Source organism: Amblyomma americanum, chromosome 10 (assembly GCF_052857255.1).
Source record: "Amblyomma americanum isolate KBUSLIRL-KWMA chromosome 10, ASM5285725v1, whole genome shotgun sequence".
Classification (NCBI taxonomy): Eukaryota; Metazoa; Arthropoda; class Arachnida; order Ixodida; family Ixodidae; genus Amblyomma; species Amblyomma americanum.
In genome coordinates, this window is record NC_135506.1 from 4,780,120 (window position 1) to 4,800,197 (window position 20,078).

The 20,078-nt window shown below is 46.3% G+C and overlaps 2 protein-coding genes across 2 annotated transcripts; one reads left to right on the top strand and one right to left on the bottom strand.

Annotated features, from left to right (window-relative positions):
* Positions 1–93: 93 nt before the first annotated feature.
* Gp93 (heat shock protein 90 Gp93) lies at positions 94–6,016 on the bottom strand. Its single transcript, XM_077641218.1, has 7 exons — positions 5,856–6,016; positions 5,501–5,606; positions 5,264–5,405; positions 5,071–5,187; positions 1,826–3,664; positions 1,615–1,719; positions 94–262 (listed from the first exon to the last, which is right to left on the bottom strand). Exons 1-7 carry the CDS (start codon positions 5,899–5,901, stop codon positions 239–241), a joined length of 2,379 nt encoding a protein of 792 aa, XP_077497344.1. The 5' UTR covers positions 5,902–6,016; the 3' UTR covers positions 94–238.
* Positions 6,017–7,611: 1,595 nt separating this feature from the next.
* LOC144107966 (ribonuclease H1-like) lies at positions 7,612–18,707 on the top strand. The gene is made up of 9 exons (XM_077641219.1): positions 7,612–7,851; positions 8,599–8,723; positions 13,105–13,167; positions 13,261–13,314; positions 15,335–15,446; positions 15,514–15,568; positions 16,437–16,521; positions 17,357–17,481; positions 18,568–18,707. Exons 1-9 carry the CDS (start codon positions 7,745–7,747, stop codon positions 18,658–18,660), a joined length of 819 nt encoding a protein of 272 aa, XP_077497345.1. The 5' UTR covers positions 7,612–7,744; the 3' UTR covers positions 18,661–18,707.
* The last annotated feature ends 1,371 nt before the right edge of the window (positions 18,708–20,078 follow it).

Below are 20,078 nucleotides of genomic sequence, written 5' to 3' on the forward strand. Positions count from 1 at the left end.
CTGGCTTACCGTTGAACTCCAAGCTGAATGTTAATGTACCAACCATGACGCTATGAACAGGCAGTTGGCGCAACACACGGCAGGAGACCAATCTTGAAAAACAAGAACAATGGTTTTATTTCACAGAACAGAAAAAAGGACACTGGCAAGAAACCAGCATAAATATACAAAGGTGATGGTGATGATGACATGGCAGGTGATTGGTGTTGACCTGTGTGAAAAATGTGTCCCTCCTTGTTCAAAGTTCCTCATGCTCATCCCTCTGCAAGATAAAAACAAACAGAATGTAAGACTAAAGGTTAGGGCCCTCCATTAAGTGATATTTGAGACTGCCTGTAATGCTTACTACAGCCTCCCTGCAGGATATTACGCAAGGCATTTTCAAATACTTGGACAAAATTAAACATTCTGTTCAAACAGGCCAGCATGCAATTGCAGTTTGAAATTTAAGTCACAGTGGGGCAGCCTCAAAGTGAAAATTGTACTTTCATGGCCACCCTTTACAAAACAGCTAAGGTGGCTACAGTCAATTGCTGTTAACAATGAGATGTCAAATTTGAAAATTTCGTGCATGTTATCCTGGAGTTGCCCAGACGCACACTGCATAACCACAGCTGTCCATTCAGAAAGCATGAATAATATGTTCCAAGATGAACAAGCAAAAACACCACAAGCAGTTAGAGGGCAAGTAAGCACAAAAATGCAGTGGCCACAGCAGAATTTCATTAGCAGCTCTTGGACAATCTATAAAGCAACTGTGATTGTACAAACACTTGTAAAATTAGTGCAAGCACCCAACAAGCCTATGGAAAAATAATGAGGGCCAGCACACAAAAGTACAGAAATGCAGAGCAATAGTGAATGCTTACACCTCAAACAAAGCATTCAGTAGCCCTCGCTGGTCCCCGAAAACCAAAGAACTTTTTCTGCTAGAGACTACGAGGCATTCTGTAGTGAACGGCTCTTAAAGAAAAATTTCAACCAGCTAGTGCTCTTAAGTTTGAACTGCCTAAACAAGTTGAGAGGCGCCAGTGGATATCCACGAATGAAACTTCCAAAATACAAGAGATTTGAATAGACCAATGCAGATCTTGATATTAGGTTTATAAACTCACAAAGAGCTATTACAATGCTTATACACCTGGCCAAGAGCATACAGCAGAGATTCAGTTGAGCATGTAGTTAGCAATTTTATATGCATGTTTGTGAAATCTGAAAACTTCGAAGTGCACATCATATGAAAGTAAGCCAGCCACAAATGCACTCCACAGCCCTTTTTAAAGTGCAGCCACATTCAAATGATTTGCAGTGAAAGCAAGATGGGCTCAGTATCATGCAAGGGCCTTGTTACTGCAACACGCAGTATCCACACTGCCCATACAATTACGCTTCACATTCCCAGAGTCCTTGCTCCAATTTCAAACACTGAATGCATCCCAGAAAATCCGGTTATACTTAAGCATATTAGAAGAATTTATATTAGAAGCAAGAAAGTGCTAGACTTATGAAACTGGAATGCCATCAGGGAGTGACTAGCACAGTAGCGCGAATTGACCTGCAAATGCAACTCAAGATAAGGCACCCATCAGAGCCCTCCCTTGACACTGTTCATACCGGTTCTTCCTCCTCGTCTGGCTTTGATCCTTCAGCTTCTTCGTCCTTCTTCGTGAGGTCAATGGGAATGCCCTCAAATGCATCTTCATCCTGTTCCTCGTCCACCTGAAAGAAGCCGCATGTGCTTAGACAGAGGCACTATTCCTTTTCAAGCGAATTTCTCTAGCCAGCTCCATCCAAAATCAAACAACCTAAGCATTGAGTAACTTACCCCTTGGTCTTCTGGCAGACCTAGCGTTTTCCTCATCAAGGTCTCCACTCGCTCAGCAAAGGCAAGAGTGTCCTCAAGCAGGAAGCCCGACCGAAGGGTTGCAGTCTCATACACCAACTCTGCCATGTTGTGTGCTTGTGGGTCAGACTTGTCATCCTTGACTCGCCGCAACAACTCCTTGATGAGTGGGTGCCTTGGGTTCAGCTCCATGTTTTTCTTCTGGCTCAGGTAGTAGTCGCGCATAGTGTCGTGCGACTTGGCATGAGCGTTGCTTCGTGCCAACCGCTCCATGTTGCCCGTCCAGCCAAACTGGTTGGCCACCAGGGCACAGGGCGAAGTAGCAAGTCTCTCCGATACCATGGCCTTGAGAATGCGCCCCTTGAACACGTCTTCCTCCAACCACTTGGTCAAGGGCTCGAACTCACGCACAAGTGCATCATGCCGCTCCCGTGCCCGTGTTCCCTCGTCCACCTTCAGGCCTTCCTTGGCAACATTCTGGAACTTCTTTCCTTCAAACTCAGTCAGTGACGAAATGGAGTACTCATCCACAGGCTCCACCAAGTACAGCACTTCGTAGCCCTTTTTCAACAGACGCTCCACAAAGGGTGACCGCTTCACTTCATCAAGGGACGCACCAGCCATGTAGTAAATTATTTGCTGACCGTCTTTCATGCGAGAGACATACTCCGAGAGAGATGTCAGGCTGTCGCTGTTAGAAGAATGGAAGCGCACCAGCTTGGCCAAGCGGGTTCGGTTTGTAGTGTCCTCGATGATGCCCAGCTTCAGGTTGGTCGAGTACTCCTTCCAGAACTGCTCATACTGATCGGCAGGGATGCGCTTCATCATGTCCAAGGCCTTGCGCACCAGCTTCTTCTTGATGACCTTGAGCAGCTTGTGCTGCTGCAGCATCTCCCTGCTAACATTCAGCGGCAGGTCGTCAGAGTCCACAACACCACGGATAAAGCTCAGGTAGCTGGGCATCATGTCCTGGAAGTCATCTGTGATGAAAACTCTTCGCACGTAAAGCTTGATGTGGTCCACTTTGCCTCCATACCGGTTGAACGACTCAGTTGGTTGCTGTGTTGGGATGTACAGAAGCGCCTTGAAGGTCAGCTCTCCCTCCGCGATAAAGTGGGTCTTAGCCAGCGGTGCCTTGGTGTCCTTGGTGATAGCCTTGTAGAACTCTTCATATTCACTGTCTTCAATTTCTGCCGGCTTGCGTGTCCAGATGGGCTTGGCACTGTTGATCAGCTCCCAGTCCCAAGTGGTCTTCTCAACCTTCTTGGTCTTGGGCTCATCATCCTCTTCCTCCTCAACCTTGTCCTCATCCTTCTCTTCCTTGTCCTCAGTGTCTGCAGGCTTGGCCTCTTCCACGGGCTCCTCCACGGTCTCAGTCTTGGATGTCCACAGGTAGATGTTGAAGTTGATGAACTGAGAGTACTTCTCAATCAGCCTCTTCAGCGTGTCCAGTTCCAAGAAGTCGCGGGCCTCCTCCTTGAGCTGCAGGGTGACCTGGGTGCCACGGCCGAGCGTGTTGCCCCGTGGGTCCTTGGCAACGGTGAACTCGCCGGAGTCAGATTCCCACACATGCTGCTCATCCTCATTGTTCTTGCTGGTCACGATGACTCTGTCAGCTACCAGGAATGCAGAGTAGAAGCCCACACCGAACTGGCCAATGAGGTCATTCAGCTCTTTGGGTGCATCAGCAGTCTCAGTAACTTTCTGCAAGAATTCTGCGGTGCCAGACTTGGCTATTGTGCCCAAGTTGTTGACCAGGTCAGTTTTTGTCATGCCAATGCCAGTATCCGTTATGTGCAGCAAACCATTTTCCTTGTCACTCTGCAAGGCAACACAAAGGGTGTTTCTGTAGGTAGACTGTTGCAAAAGTATGGACGGGCAAGCAAAAAGTTTTATGAACATGTGTACACGAGTACAGCAAAAGAGCTCAAATTACTATCATAAGCGTAAGAAAAAAATTCCTGTCAACAAAACAAACTTGTTCCCTGACACTGAATGGTAAGCAAATGCGTGCAGATATGCAGGAAAGTGAGCACCTCCACTGAGCCAGAAATTTGAGAGGACCACATGGCGTCCTCATTTTTTTTCTGAAATTACACTGCGCAATTAGGACTGGCCACAAAGCAATGCTTTCCCTATGTACTACTACCAACGTGTACAGTCACCAATACTCAAACTCACTAGCAAGAGGAAGCACAAACTGTTGTCTCGTTGAACACCAACTAAGACATACTACTAGCTAGATGTGTAACTAGCAAAACTGAACATGCAGTGAAGCACAAATGAGGCAGTGTTTTCAGAGTGCCCTCTTGCAGTCACTAAACACCCAGAGCAGGGCTAATAGGGTCAACAACTGAAAAATACTGCCCAATTTATCACCCACAACTCAATGCGGTTAAACTGGCTCATTTATTATATGTGCAAAAATCTAAACAAACATCAGTTTCTGCTCTGATGGAAAAGATTAACAGCGAAATGATGCCTACTAATATTTCTTTTTTTTAATCCATGAATGCAGATTCATGAACTGCAAATATCAGAAAGTGAGGTTCACTAACACAGAACAAAAAGGCAGGGTGAAAAGGACAGGCAAGGACATGAGTGACCAATGCATATCACAGCAGTGACATGACAATAGGTTGTCCCGCAGAACTTTTAAAAGAGCACAGACTAAAGAGCACAAGCACATCCAGGCCTTCAGTTCTGCCATGAAACCAACACAAAAGCTCTACAGAGTTGACATAAAGTGCCCGGGAAAGATCCCATGACATATGACATTTATAATTTGTGCCACAACACAGGAAAAATGTGCCGGCTAAAAAGAAAAGGTATTTTGCAGCTACAGAAACAAAACCGGCAAATAAAATTGAATAGAACGAAAGTAAATATTTTTTTTTCTTGTGCCTGCAGCGTGCCGATAAACATTTAAACAACGCGGACAAAGGAAGCAGGTGGCCAACTGCTATCAATCCTTGAATAGGTCAAACAATGAGGTGCGAAATCTTGTGCCACAGGTGCTAATCACTACTAAGATGCCGTCACATGAAACTGCCGGCCCAACCGCCGTGTTCTATTACACGTCAGCGGTGCGGCGTAAGTAGTCAAATGCCGGAGTGAGTACAAGCATGAAAACCCGTTCCGAATGAAACTGCAAGCCGGAATCGACGAAAATTATACAGGATGCAGCAAGCCGCCATCGAAGCATTAGCATAAGCACCGGTACTCACCTTGACGCGTATCGTCAGCTCAGGATTCGAATTGAGTACATCGGGATTGGTGAGCGACAGAAGCCTGATCTTGTCCAAGGCGTCGGAGGCATTGGATATCAATTCCCTCAAGAAGATCTGCAACGGTCACAGAAGGAGGGAAGAATGTTAGGACGTCGGAAACAACGGCGTGGCGGCGAGATTTCGAGCTCACCTCCTTGTTTCTGTAGAGGGAGTTAATGATCAGCTTCATCATACGAGTGACCTCCGCCTGGAAGGCGTGTTTCTCTGCTTTTTCGCGCATCTCCTTCATCTGAGCCACGTTCAAGCCGTCCAGCTTTATCGCCTCCTCTTCCCTGCGCAAATTGGAAAGCAAGTCCTGCTGAATCACGGCAAAGAATTTTCTCGAACGACTGCGGCAACAGAACGCCGGGGGCTCGTTTGCTCTCACCTTTCCACCACTTGGTCATCAGTCCTCGAGCCTTCTCGGGTGGCGCCCAGGTCATCCTCCACCTTCGGCGTACTGGACTCGGCATCCTCAGCTGCCGAGGCAAGCCCTGCGAAGAAAAAATGACCGGAACTTTACCATCAGGCACTTGCAAGTCGAACGTCAGCAACCGCGCTGCACCAGCGCGATATGAAGACGCTTCTATTTGCTAAAGGAGTAAAAAAAAAAAAACGAGAGATTACTTTGATGCCCACCACTAAGTTCGCGAACTGTCTGCGAGGACGAACCTCCACGCCGAGACGCTAACTGCTGCCTCGGCCACGACGACAAATTACAACGTTCGTGCGAGGAAACTTACCCGCAAACAGGGCCACGACAACGATGCCCAGTAGTAGAGCTCGCATCCTGATGCTCGCCTTACCGGCACAGAGCCACGAGTGCGGAACCCAACAGCAAGAACTCGTCCACCGGGAATGTTCGCGACGCACGCCGGCTACTGAATGACAGGAGCAATGGCCGGCGAGCTTTCCAATGTTACATACTCCGCCAATGGGAACACAACACGCTCTTCCCGCCGGCCAATCCCGTTTGGACTAGACACCAGCTGCGTTGGCCGACCGCCATTGGTCCGCTGATCCCGATGGCACTGGAAATCTTTGTCTCTTTGCGTGTTCGGTTTCTGTCGACGTGCGACAAGCATGGGTGAAGTACGCGCTGGTCCGACGTTGCATCGGCCGGCTCAAAAATTCCGGCTTACGCGTGTTAGTGTTTCACGTGCCGTGCATTTACATTTAAATGACTAGTGAGTGTTAGGACCCGCAATAAAGTTTACAACTGCGATGAAAATGAACATATGCTTCAGAAACGGACAAAACATGATTATGCTCTTTGTATATACACCCTCGAACAAAGGTAGCTACGTCTACCAACAAAGTACCAGCTGTTAAATGCTTCAGATAACTATGGTTTCTAACGCATACAAAACCGCGCTCGAGTGTACTTGCACAGCGTCCATCAAGTTGATGAACGGATAAATCCACGGTCTTATCTCTTCGTGGGGCCGCAAAAGAAAGTTCATCGTGCCTGACTCGAACTTATCGCTTTCTGTTTAATTTGTATCTACTTTTTGTGACATCTCGATTGCAAGATCGCTGCCCTTTTCTCCATTTCTTTCTTCAGCAGAGGGAGCACTCTCGCGCGGTTAACTGCATCCGTTCGACTGGGTAACATTTACACGTTATTTTGAGCAAACTACTCGCATATGACTGGTTGTGAGGTACACCCAAAGACAAAGTACTAATGAATATGCCAGACGCATTTTGAAAATTTTTACATGTCCGATAAGTGCACTCCTAGCTTCTCTAGGTCCCTTTATATATCTTCAATACCTATGCGGAGAGTGCGGGGTATTTTAGGCCCATTTTTTGAACTTTGGAACCTTCTCTTTAAAGGCAGCTGATGTATACTATTTTCCGATGCCTGCGTAGCTTCGATTTGCGTGCTGATTTAAACCCGCTTCTCCAGGTCGCTTTATATCTTCAATACCTATGCGGAGAGTGCGGGGTATTTTAGGCCCATTTTTTGAACTTTGCAACCTTCTCTTTAAAGGCAGCTGATGTATACTATTTTCCGATGCCTGCGTAGCTTCGATTTGCGTGCTGATTTAAACCCGTTATGCTCGCTGTGCGAGGAATTGACGGTTTCTGTATTCATCATGTTTACAGTGTGCCTCAACTTTGGTGTTACAGTTCTAGTTTCGGCTCTCTACGGATTTGTTGTATAACGTTAATGAACTTGTTTAATGAGTTATTAATTATATTTACATTCACTTCAAGGATTTTATGCCTTCTTTTAACCTTATACAAACTAAAGTTCACGCGCCGCATCACCATCGTTGTAAGCATCACTACCTGTGCACTAAAATTTACCGCAACCTGCTAATGCAGACGATATATTTATTTTTGTGCGCGAGACAAAGAACTCTTTTATTCGCTGCGAGAAGACAAAATAACCAGAGCAGCGTAATGCCGTAACGGCGTTTATAATTATTCTAGCAATAGTGTCACTTCCTTTAACTGTTCAGTTATTTGGTACTCATTCGTTTATTCGCGAAAAGACATCGCTTGCTGGGCGTGCGGTGAGGTGTAGTGAACGGAAGCGCCCCGACGCTCGTTTGGCTTGGTTTGTTGACAAATACCAAACGGGCGCAGGCGGTGCAGTGCTGTACCTCAGTAGCACAAAATTTGTATGGTTTTCAGACGTCTACTTACTTTGGCACTCGACTTGATGCCGAAGAAAGGCCAATTCTACTATGCCGTCCGCAATGGTCGCCAGAAAGGCGTCTTCTTGACATGGTGAGCTGCAACTCGACGTTCAACTTTGGCAGTGCCTGGCAGGCAGATACGCTCTCGCCTTGTCTCACCTGCAGCACGCGGCACCAAATTGTGGGGACGCATTAGCGAGTTGGCACGCGACAAGTTCACGGGTTCAGCGCTGCTTTCTCATCCAACGTCCGTTTCTCGGCCGCTACTGTCACCGTTCTCAATTGTTACTCTGTGTTATCGGTTATCGACCAAAAAGCCCTTTGTCACCGAAATCGGCAAACGCTATCTCACGCTTCGATTAAATATGGAAGCGCACGCCAACACAGTCCCGATGTCTGGTCACAGCGGCAAGCTATAGAATTTAGTTTGCCTATCCACGCCCCGGACCGGGACGAATTTTTCTTCGACAGCGAAGTTCCGGAGAAATCTGTGCATCTTTTCTCTCTAGCCGTATGGCTGCGCTAATCTGGATGCTAATCAATATATTCCTTTCAGTGAAATTGCCCCACATTGAGGGATTCCCCTAAATACACTGGACTGTTCATAGACAAACTTGTATGCTGTCCTTATCCGTCCCACGCACAAGTAGCACACCTGCGTCACATATTCACTTGTGGCACACTCCAAACCCACCCCATTCATCTTTCTTTAATGTGGACGCATTCACCTAGTGGTGAACAGCTTCTTTTGCCGTTAACACAGTCAGACCTTGGGTCACTCTCTTTCATATGTACAGTTGCAGTAATCTCTCTGCTGTTTTTCCCCTGGTGTCTGCAGGCCAGAATGTGAGAGCCAGGTCAAAGGCTTCCCCCGACCGGTGTACAAAAAATTCAGCACTGAGCAAGAAGCCTGGGCTTTCGTCAACAATGACCCAAATGGAGAGGTGACCCTGAGTGGTGTAGGTAAGGAGCAGCAGATTATAGGTCCAATGGTGCCACTTCCAAGTATAGAGGTGTGTGAGCTCACATGAAAAAGTGACACAAAGGAGGTTGGCACATTCACACTTGTCTTCTGGGACCTGATATAAGTGAATGCATAATGTTTATAACCTTGTTCATCAGCAGCAGTGAGTCTTCATAGTGGTTGCTACTGCAAATGTTGAGAAACAGGTTTGAATGTGTGCCAGCTATTGTGCACCTCCCAGTGCACATAGATTCATTGCTCTTTTTTTTTTTTTTGGTGACGTCACCACCTTGTTCTGAGACTACACGAGTCTTGCACACCTATGCCTTGTGACCTTATTTGCTGCAGCAATCATGACTCTCTCTCAAGTGGTTGACGACACAGTCCAAAATTGCACTCTTGTTTCACTCTTGGTGGGAAGAAACCGTTTTTTCGTGCATCAGTGGCATGAAATGAACCAAGCTACATTACTCTGCACGTGCAGTAGATGTGATCGCAAAAGTTGCATCTGTCTTTTTTTCTGTGATGCCTATTCCTGAAGTCATCATTGTAATGAGCCAGATTATTAATGCGACAGCATAAGAATCGTCATCATGAAAAAAAGACAGTCCTGAGGTCTGTTGTGATATTCAGAAAAAGAAAAAAAACGGCGTTGTGGTGTGTCATAAAATTGCTGTTTGGTCGAGACAGTTAAGGCGTCATCAGGTCATGTGGCATGTCACCTGCCACCTCTCGCCGCTGCCCTCTACACCTGCCATCAGTCGTCCTTGCCTCTTCTCTGCATCAGAAGCCTCATCGTGGAAAAACCCAGCGTTGTGGTCTGCCATGAAATGCACTGATTGGTCGAACCACACCTGCCAAACATCCTCCTTTCTTTCCTCCCCCTCCACATTAGAAGCCTCACCACAGAAAGAACCCAGCGTTGTGGTCTGTCAAAAAATTCATAAAATTCGCTGATTTGTCGAGACAGGATGTCATTGGCTCACGTGACGTGCCACTTGACAAATCCTCCCCCTCACTCTTACGACCTGCCAACCATGTGAGCATGAACAGAAGAAGAAACAAACACGCGAGCATTATCATGCGTAATCTGTGATTAAGTGTCCCCCTGATTATTTCCACTGCAAAACGAAGGCCTCCCCTGAAACTTGTGTGCCTGCTGAGGCCACTATATCACTGCACATTTCCTTAACCTCCTCACATTACCTCACTCTATGCCAAATTTTTCTTCCATTGTAATTCATTCTGCTATCTTAACAGATCATCTGTTATCTGACCTCTGCATTATATGGTTTAAACATATAGCCAATGGAAATGTATTTTAACATCTACAGTGAGATACTAAAATTGCAGCAAGCCAGCCAGTCATGGCAGAGTCTCTGAAAATTGCCTAGTTGGAAAAAGGGGCTACCATCTATTGATGTCCCTTAAAGAGTGCTTCGTCCACTGCAGGTGTGCTGAAAGTGGACGCTTTGTATTTCGCTTGGCTAGCGTTGGGCCAAAAATGTAGTCTGCCACAGAATTGTAGCTGCACCACAATGCTCTCAGCAGTGAGCACACCAATTTCTTTTAATGGTGCGTTTTTCGTTTAATAAATTTCAAGCAAGTGACTATTTGGTATCAGGCCTGCATAGAAATTAGCAAACCATTTCTTTCCGGTTTGCCTCAAGAAAAGTCAGTATTGTTATGACCGAATCCATGTTTTTGCACCAACAGTAGCCAAGCCACGTATGAAGTGTCCACTTCCCGGTATTCCTGCACTTCCCTGTGGTTGAGAAATGACCACAGGGCCTCTTTTCCCTTTCGGGAATTCCAGGCCCCTGCGGTGGCTCAGTGGTTATGGTGCTTGGCTGCTGTCCCAAAAGACGTGGGTTCGATCCCGGCCGCAGCGGCCGCATTTCGGTGGAGGCAAAATGCTAGAGGCCCATGTACTGTGCAATATCAGTGTATGCTAAAGGACCCCAGATGGTCGAAATTACCTGGAGTCCTCCACTAGGGCACCCCTCATAGCCCGAGTCACTTTAGGACGTTAAAACTATAAACCATAAACCATACAAGGCATGGATCTAAAACAATGATGTTCCATTTGGGGCACAGGGAATTTTAGGAGTCATCATCATCAGTAGCCTGGCTACGCCCACTGCAGGGCAAAGTCCTCTCTCATATCTCTCCCATTAATCCTGTCCTGTGCTAGCTGCGGCCACCCTATCCCTGCCAAACTTCTTAATCTCATTCTCCCATCTAACCTTCTGCCGCCCCCTGCTACGCTTGCCTTCTCTTGGAATCCACTCCGTTACCCTTAAGGACCAGCGGTTATCTTACCTTCGCAGTACATGCCATGCCCAAGCCCATTTCTTCCTCTTGATTTCGGCTAGGATGTCATTAACACGCGTTTGTTCACTCACCCACTCTGCCCGCTTCCAGTCTCTTACGTTACACCTATCATTTTCCTTTCCATGGCTGAACCCTTTTCATTAGCCTCCATGTTTCTGCCCCATAGATGAGTACCGGTAAGATACAGCTGTTGTACACTTTTCTCTTGAGGGATATTGGCAACCTGCTATTCATGATCTGAGAGAACCTGCCATATGCGCTCCACCCGATTCTTATCCTTCTACTTATTTCCTTCTCATGATCCGGATCAGCTGTCACTACCTGCCCTAAGTAGACGAATTCCTTTACCACTTCCAACACCTCATTGCCAATTGTGAACTGCTGTTCCCTTGCTAGAGTGTTGAACATTACTTTGGTTTTCTGCATGTTAATTTTTAGACCCACCATACTGCTCTGTCTGTCTAACTCGTTGATCATGATTTGCAGTTCATCTCCTGTGTAACTCAACAAGGCAATGTCATCAGCGAATCGCAGATTATTTAGGTATTCTCCATTAACTGTTATCCCCAACTGTTCCCAATTCAGGCCTCGGAATACCTCCTGTAAACAGGCAGTGAATAGCATTGGCGAGATTGTGTCCCCTTGCATGACGCCTTTCCTTATTGGAATATTATTGCTGACTTTACGGAGGACTATGGTAGCTGTACATTTCCTATATATATCTTCCAGTATTTTGACTTAAGGCTCATCTACACCCTAATTCTGCAATGCCTGTATGACTGCTGAGGTTTCCACTGAGTCAAATGCTTTCTCATAATCAATGAAGTCTATATATAGGGGTTGGTTATATTCTGCACATTTCTCTATCATCTGATTGATAGTGTGAATATGATCCATTGTGGAATATCCTTTACAAAAGCCTGCCTGATAATTTGGTTGATTAAAGTCTAAGGTCACCCTGACTCTATTAGCTATTTATTACCTTAGTAAATACCTTGTAGGCAACGGACAGTAAGCTGATCGGTCTATAATTTTTCATGTCTTTGGCATCTCCTTTCTTGTGAATTAAGATTATATTTGCGTTCTTCCAAGCTTCTGGTACGGTCGAGGTCATAAGGCATTGCGTATACAGGGTGGCTAGTTTTTCTAGCAGAATCTCCCCTCTTGTCTTTCAACGGATCTGCTGTTACCTGATCCTCACCAGCTGCTTTTCCCCTTTGCATTGTTCCTAAAGCCTTCTTTATTTCCTCTTTCGTTACTGGCGGGATGACGCATTGCTGTGCGCTACTGTCGCCATCATTAACATTCTGATTGCGTTGGCTACTGTAGGATGTTATTAACCCACGTTTGTTCCCTGACCCACTATGCCCTGTTCGTGTCTCTTAATGCTGCACCTATCATTTTCCTTTCCATAGTTTGCTGTGTTATCCTTAAATTGAACCCTTTTCGTTATCCTCCACATTTCTGTCACATAGGTGAGTACCAGTAAGGTACAGCCGTTACATGCTTTTCTCTTGAGGGATTTCGGTAAACTGCCGTTCATAAGGCGGTCCAGCCCATTCTCATTTTTCTAGTTATTTCACTCTCGTGATTCGGATCTGCGGTCACTACCTACCCTAAGTAGACATGTTCCCAGCACCTCGCAACCAGTTGCAAACTGCTGCTTTCTTCCGAGACTGTTGAACATTACTTTGGTTTTCTGCATATTAATTTTTAGGCCCATTGTTCTGCTCTGCCTGTCTAAGGAGTAAAGGAGTAAAATTTAGGAGTAAAGCTTGGTAAAAAAGCAATCTTCAGGGGCTTTCAGGAAATTTTAAGAACCGAAGTTTTTTCTCTTTTTTTTTCTTCAAATTGCTGGCTTTTTCAAAGGGTTGCAGGGAAAAAAAGCCAGAAATGGGGAAAGAATTTTCAGTTGTGGCATAGAACATCATTGATCTGAAAATGGGACAGCCAGGCTTATGGCTGAGTGCTGGATGACTTGCTGCACTGCGAAATGTGGGTGAATGGAAATGCTAGCCATGCTGTATTCCCACGTTCGCTGTGCAGGAAGCAGTGGGGTGAGCTGCCACTCGGTGGGCAAATCGCTGCAGGGACGCAAGCGCAAGCACGGTGAGTCTTAACACTCTGCCCCACTGCTTGGCGCTGCGTGTGTGCACATCGGCTGAAGGTCGTTTCCGTTTTTTTTTTTTTTTTTTTTTGCAGGCTATGACCCTGCTGAAGATCTGAGAGCCCAGCGTTTCTGCCCAGATCCCGATGGTGAGCATACGTGAATGACAGTTTAGTGCAAATGCATATTAAAGAAGCCAGCAGTCATTGAATTCAAGAAAAGCGCATGGGAATCTTTCTTTTTTCTTCTTGGATGATGGTGTTTGATCAAAGTAGGAAACTAGTAGTGTAACTGTTTTCTATATAACAAATTATTTAGCACAAGGTAGAAGGAAAGGCAACCACAAGCCACTAGTGGGATGTGGTGCCTTTTCTTCGACCTGCTGTTGAATTATGTTCCATCTATAAAATGGTAATGATGCCGCAGTCATGCTATCAACGCGCGGGGAGTGGGGTGCTGCCTCGAGCATAGAGGGGTGCCAGTTCCGCACGTTGGCGGAGCAGCTGCGGAAGGCCTCCGCCGCTGGCCCTCCATCAGAGGTCAAAGGTTGAGGTTTCCCTCATACCTCAGGTTTTTCAGCTTTGCTAGTGAAGTAGCGCTTTGGTGCTAAAAAGAATGTGGTCTAGCTGGTGTTGGTACATTTTGAAAAAATCACTTCGCTCGGAGGGTACACACACTGAGGCTGGGACGAATGACATGATACTAGACGAGGCACGCTTCGCCTTCTTATCTGTTGTCTGTGTCTCATGCCGTCCAAGCGCTTTAGTTTTTCACTTCTTTTTGTCGGTTATAGCACTTAACACCAATCGGATGTTATGACAGAACTGTTTCAGTGCACAAGCATTGTGCTGTGCACTATCATGCCACATGCTGATGACATCAATGCCAGGCGCTGCAAAGGTAGGAGATCAGCCAGTTCTCTGCATTCCTTGGTCTGTAACTTCCGAGAGTGCTGCCTTGAGTGCAAGGACCTTGATTGTTTTAGAGCGCAGCTTTTAAGCACCCATTCGTGGGTTCAGCCACGTCACCACCATCGGTATAACCGAGCCAAACAATAAATAAAAAAATAATAAATAAGTAAGCAAACAGTGCTGCAACTGGGATTGGAACCCACGGCGCTGCGATTATATCAGCTTCGCCCACCACTGCACGAGAGCACTAGGCTATCGCTGTAGCCGATCACGCCTCGTGTTAACTGCAACACACTCTTGCTCTATGCATTGCACATCATCCTCTTCTCCAACTGATACTGCTATCAGACTAATATAGCAATATTAATACAAAGTAATACAGAAATTTTCAATTCCATCTGTTACTAAAAAGACTCGCGAAAATGTAGGGAACACTTTTTCAACACTGCTTGCAATAATGTTCCTGTGCCCTAAAGTAGCCCCTTTGGCTATGGGAGGGAACGTAGTTGAGGAATCTAGACTTGATTTGGACTGCGTCAGCACATGGGAATGATAGCATCAATACATCTTGTCTGCCATGAAATGCAGCCATTGTGACTAGGTGTAAATGGCTCAGTGGTTATATTTCTCGGCTGCTGACCCGAAAGACGCAAGTTCTATCCGAGCTACGGCAGTCGCAATGGAACCAAAATGCTAGAGACCCGTGTATTATGTGATATCAGTGCGCGTTGGAGAACCCAGCGTGGTCGAAATTATTGGGAGCCGTGCACTACGGCATCTGTTATAGCCTGAGTTACTTTGGGATGTTAAACCATAAACGTTTGCTGCTGAGCCATAATTTTGGATTCCCATATCTTGAATGCGCTTAGTTTTACAAGGCATGTTCATATTGTAGGAATAATAAATGAATGACATGGGCTGCATGGACGCTGGGTATTCATATTGCAGGAATAATAAATCAGTGCCAGAGGCTGCATTGAGGCTGGGTATAGGCTGCCGTGGAATTTGAGTTCTTAACCGCATTCTGCAGTAGGAATGGGTCAGGGCAGGACTGGCACAGTGGAATGTGAAATTAAGAAACAAAGCAGCCACATTTGTTGTTGAGTTAGCCAACCCTAAGCTTTTGCAGCAAGTCACTGCACTGTGTATGTCTATGTGAGGTAAGCATAGCCTGTTTATGAGCCTCTCCACAATGACTAGCTTCAAGGTGCGCAGCCCATTTGAACAGACTCAAAACCAAGTCTTGCACTTCTTTCAGAGCCAAGTGACATGCTGCACGTGTACACTGACGGCGCCTGTGCAAACAATGGTGGCATCAATGGGACTCCGAAGGCAGCTATAGGAGTCTACTGGGGACCCAACCATCCAATGTAAGGCGTCTCCTCGGATGTCGGGCTCTGCATGCTCTAAGGAGGCCCTGCTCTGCTTTGTGTGCAGGAACGTCAGTGAGAGACTGCCAGGCCGGCAAACAAACAACCGTGCAGAGATTCACGTATGTTGGCACTTCGTGGATTCGTGTATCTGAGCTGAAACACGGAGGGTAACGAAAAGGCTCCAAATTACGGGGACACTGAGGACAACTGCATTCAGTTTTTGTTCCGAGTGGAAATCAAATGCTGTGGTTCTTTCTGGCTCTGGTCATGTTTGTCCAGAAGCGAAAGAGACGTTTATTGCTGAGATGACTAAAGCTCGTGACACCTACACTGAAAAGGGCTCCGTGGTCACCATTGTGAAGTGAATGGTGGTGAAAAAGCCACAGAATCTATTTTTATTGTGAACAAAAATTGGATGTAGTTGTTCTCAGTATCCTGTTAGACTGGAAATGAGTTCTGTAGTCATGTACCAGGTAAATAGCATGCCTGATGTGGCCATCACTTGATGGCAGTGAGTGCTAGTGGTGCATGGTCATCTGCATACAATTCAAGAGGCATAGTCAAAGACGTGAATGCATGGGCGGTGCGTGCTTGCAAACCTGCCCAAGCATTGATGGCATACTACGGATAATAACAATAGTGTTGATTTATTATATAATAAAAACTAGGACCCGGATGAAACATTCATGGGTCTGTGGAGTTTAGCCTTGCATTGCAAGTGCCATTTGGTAACCTGAGTGACACAAGACCTGGAGCAAGCAAAAGCTCAAGGACGGATCTCCAATTCTTTTCTCCCTTTCCCCATCCATTGGCTACGAGCCCTACTGTTCTCAATAATTTCATGAGTTCATTTATGAAATAATGAAACACATCTCGTAAGGTCTCGTAGAGAAACCTTGTCCTCTTCGCAGGCTATTGAAGTGTGACCTGTGAATAGGGTCAGTGCTGGAGTGGTATATGGTGATGCTGAACCCTTGGTTTTCCCAGGCTGCAGTCCGTGCCTTGCAGCAGGCTCGCAGCGTCGGCGCGCGCCATGTTACCATCTACACGGACAGTTCCTTTCTCATCAACAGTAAGTTTGGGGAAACGGTGAGGAAGCGAGGCTTGGCCAATTTAGTCCCATAAAATATGAAATCAATCTGGAAATATTGCGGTCCCCTTATGCCTGGAAAGAATTTAACTTTGGCAATAGTCTATAAGGCAAACAAACACAACAAAACCAACTTTGTATCAAAATAAAGGTTCCAAACTGTCTGGAATTTGCCACTGAAACCACTTGACAAACTCCATTCTGTCTCTATAGTTAGTAGCTGAACAAAATCTGATTGTAGTGTTGCACCATTATTTAAGTTTGCACCATTGGTAGCTGTATGAAACAAAATATCTGCCTGCTGTGTGAAGCAAAATCAACTGTCGAATTGAATTTGTCCTTATCCATTTTTAAGGGAATCCTTCAAAGTGTAGTAATAAGAGAGTAATTACTCATTACCATCTAACCAAGCGCAGCCATACAGCTACGGAGGGAAGCTACACAGTTTTCTCATAAGTTCACTGTATACATCTGAATTTGGGAGTAATTATGTACTAGCGTCCACCTGAGTGCAGCCATACTGCTACAAAGCCATAAAGTGATCGAACTCGGGCCCTGCAGCTTGTCTTTGAAGGGTTGCTATGCAAACTAAGCACTAGAACAGCTTTCAGATAGCAGGATGAAGCCAAACTGATGAACAGCTTAAGGCAGAAATGGTGTTAGTCCAGTGAGTTTATGGGAACCTCAGGATGCTGTAAATTTGTAATAAGGGAGTAATTGCCTAATCACTGCCTGCATTTGGGTGGGTGCTGATGAATAGTTGCTCCCTTACTGAAGGTGGCGTTGCTTGACAGTGGCTACATTCCCTCTCGCCCAGGTGTGACCAAGTGGATGGACGGCTGGATCAAGAAGGGCTGGAAGTTGTCCGACGGCCAGGCTGTCAAGAACAAGGAGGATTTCTTGGATCTGCTGAAAGCGGCAGAAGGACTCCGTGTCAAGTGGGTCAGTGCAGCGGGTCTCTTCCTGCCTGCCACTCACTTGTATCTGTTGTCTAACTTGAACCGTTCCATGCCTTGAGAAGCAGTGAATGAAACCAGGGTGAACTTGCTGCGCTGCTTTATAGTTTTCTCACCACTGCAACCATCGAAGGCATATTGAAGGAGGTTGCAAATAAAGAAGTCAAACCGGTGGTTTATGGAGAAGGTCAATGGAACATTGGGTGGTTGAACAGCCGAGAGATTCAGATGAAAAAGCTATTGCAGGAGTATGACCATCACATCAGAAACCACATTGCCGAATTTCTTCTCTCACCATTAGCTAGTGCCAAATTAACAATGCATAGGATTTCAAGCTTGCATCCTCTCTCAGCAACACTGCAGTCTGCTGTTGTATTTTTACTCCACTGAAAGCTGGGGACAGGGACAGATTTATGGGTCACTCTTGAACGTGATGGCTAAACTTAAACTAGGGGGGGGGGCTAATCTTACTTCATCAACATTATCAGCCTGACCATGCTCACTGCAGGGTGAAGGCCTCTCCCATGTCTCTTCAATTAACCCTGTCCTTTGCCAGCTGCAGCCACCGTATCCCTGCAAACTTCTTGATCTCATCCACCCAATAACCAGGCACCATGTTCTCAAGTCCACAGTATTTCGTGCTGAGCAATGCTAAACCGTCAGCCATTTTTTTTTTTCATGCATTTTTATAGAAAAAACTGCCTATAGTTTTCAAATCATTGATTTCTACGTTTTATGTTAGTTTTGGATCACGTGGTACTTCAGGTCACTTTTTTCCTCTGCCCTGTCTCGATCTGGTGGAAACGAACTGCCAGCTTGTACTACACACGCTTAGTGCATGTTGGCGACAGCAGCAGTCACACTACCGTCACTTCGAATGCGTAGCGGGTGGCTCGTGAAAGCAGATCGGGCCTGCGGCAACAGCGCACGTTTGTTTTTAACCAATTATACGTCTAGCTGATGAATTTTGTGAACTCCCCAGAGGGTGCCACATATTGTGGAAAAGATGAATTATACATGCAATCATTGTCACGTTATTGTGTCAGCGTTGCAGTGCTGCTTGACTGCGCAGGTGCATGTTCGAGGCCACAGCGGTGTGCCAGGCAACGAACAGGCCGACCGTCTGGCTGTGGCTGCGCTGGACCTGCCTCTGCCACCGGGGTGACCAGAGCCGTTTTCCCTTTCTTATAATAAATGCGATTTTTCTTTCTAGTGGCACTGTTGCTTCATGCATGACAAGCCGTGTCAAAGTGTACGCTCTCCTGAAGACAACTTGGCTGCAAGGCAGTCATGAAGAAAATGCACCGAAAGACGGAATAAGACTACACCACCTAGCCCCATTTGTTTCATCGGCATTTCTGAGCAGCATGGAAGGCTGGGTGTCCATTTTTCTGCACAGTTGCTGCAGGTGTGCATTGGGGGCCGAAATTTAGATGGCACTTGAATGCAACAGCAGCTAGCAGTAAGTGAGAGTGAGGAAACAAAAACTCTGAGGACGCTAAGTTGCCTTAAGAGTGGAATGCGATAGCATTAGATTTCACATTTGTCATAGCTGATGTTGCAACTTTTGTCAGTTTGAGTTTTCTTCTCTTGCAGTTGTCGGCTATGCGTTTGTAAACTGCCATATTTGGATAGCTAGCTGCAGCAGCAGGTATCCACTATGTTGCGACGGTGCCCACATTTGCATATATAATTTTTTTCTCATTTTTTATGTTCTTTGTTGAACCTTGCGACATTGCACCTCTCTTGATCATTCGGCGAATTTTGCAACGCTGGATAGCCCCCGGTTTGTTCCCGATGTGAACTACTGCTGTCTAGGTTGCTCACACCTGGGCAGGTTGCGACGACTTCACAAGGTCATGTGACCTCTCTCAACAAATTAACTACCACCCGTCATGGCAGGGCAGGTTGCAATGTCGCAAGGTGATGCAACAGCTCTCGGATCAGTCAGCGAATTTCGCAATACCGGACAATGGCGGGGTTTTGGTGCGACGACAACTCTAGTGCTATCTCATTAATAAAGCCCCAGGGCTGGGTACCTAGTTCAAGCAGGAGAGTTGAGGCTGGAGCTAGTTCAGCATGGTACAACAATCGTTTAATGCATGGGTGATGTGACTGCTCTCGGTGCCACGGAGTGCAACGTATGGATAGGACCGCTATGCAAGTGTACTGTCGGAGCAGCCACCACTTACCCCCCCAACAGTGGAGGTCGCCAGGGTAGTGGAGTACAAGGTGGTTGTAGAGATCACATGGCAAAGAATTGGCGCTTGTCCAATTGGGGCTATAATCTTCCTGTAAGGGCCTGACCTTGCAGGAGCACAAGGCAGTGGCTTCACAATTATCTGAAAGCCATTTCCCCACATTTGCACTTGCACCACGGCCACAGTGACAAGGGGAGAGGTGCCGTGTAGCCTCTAATATGTTCACGTGCATCATTCATGAACGTGTCGCACTACTGCGGAGTCTGCCATGGATTTCCAAGAGAGTTTTGTTACTGGCAGAAGATCTATGGTAATTGCTAATAGAAGTTCTGCACTGTAGTTACTGCTTCATATTTGTACGAAGCAGAATGGAGTTCTGGTC

Excerpts from the sequence above, each read along its gene's own strand:
- Gp93 (XM_077641218.1), bottom strand. The coding sequence starts at position 5,901 with ATGCGAGCTCTACTACTGGGCATCGTTGTCGTGGCCCTGTTTGCGG. Across the intron at positions 5,607-5,855 it reads TGTCGTGGCCCTGTTTGCGG|GGCTTGCCTCGGCAGCTGAG; the intron begins GTAAGTTTCCTC and ends TTTTCTTCGCAG. Across the intron at positions 1,720-1,825 it reads GTCTGCCAGAAGACCAAGGG|GTGGACGAGGAACAGGATGA; the intron begins GTAAGTTACTCA and ends GGCTTCTTTCAG.
- LOC144107966 (XM_077641219.1), top strand. The coding sequence starts at position 7,745 with ATGGTTTTCAGACGTCTACTTACTTTGGCACTCGACTTGATGCCGAAG. Across the intron at positions 8,724-13,104 it reads GGTGACCCTGAGTGGTGTAG|GAAGCAGTGGGGTGAGCTGC; the intron begins GTAAGGAGCAGC and ends TTCGCTGTGCAG. Across the intron at positions 15,447-15,513 it reads TGGGGACCCAACCATCCAAT|GAACGTCAGTGAGAGACTGC; the intron begins GTAAGGCGTCTC and ends CTTTGTGTGCAG.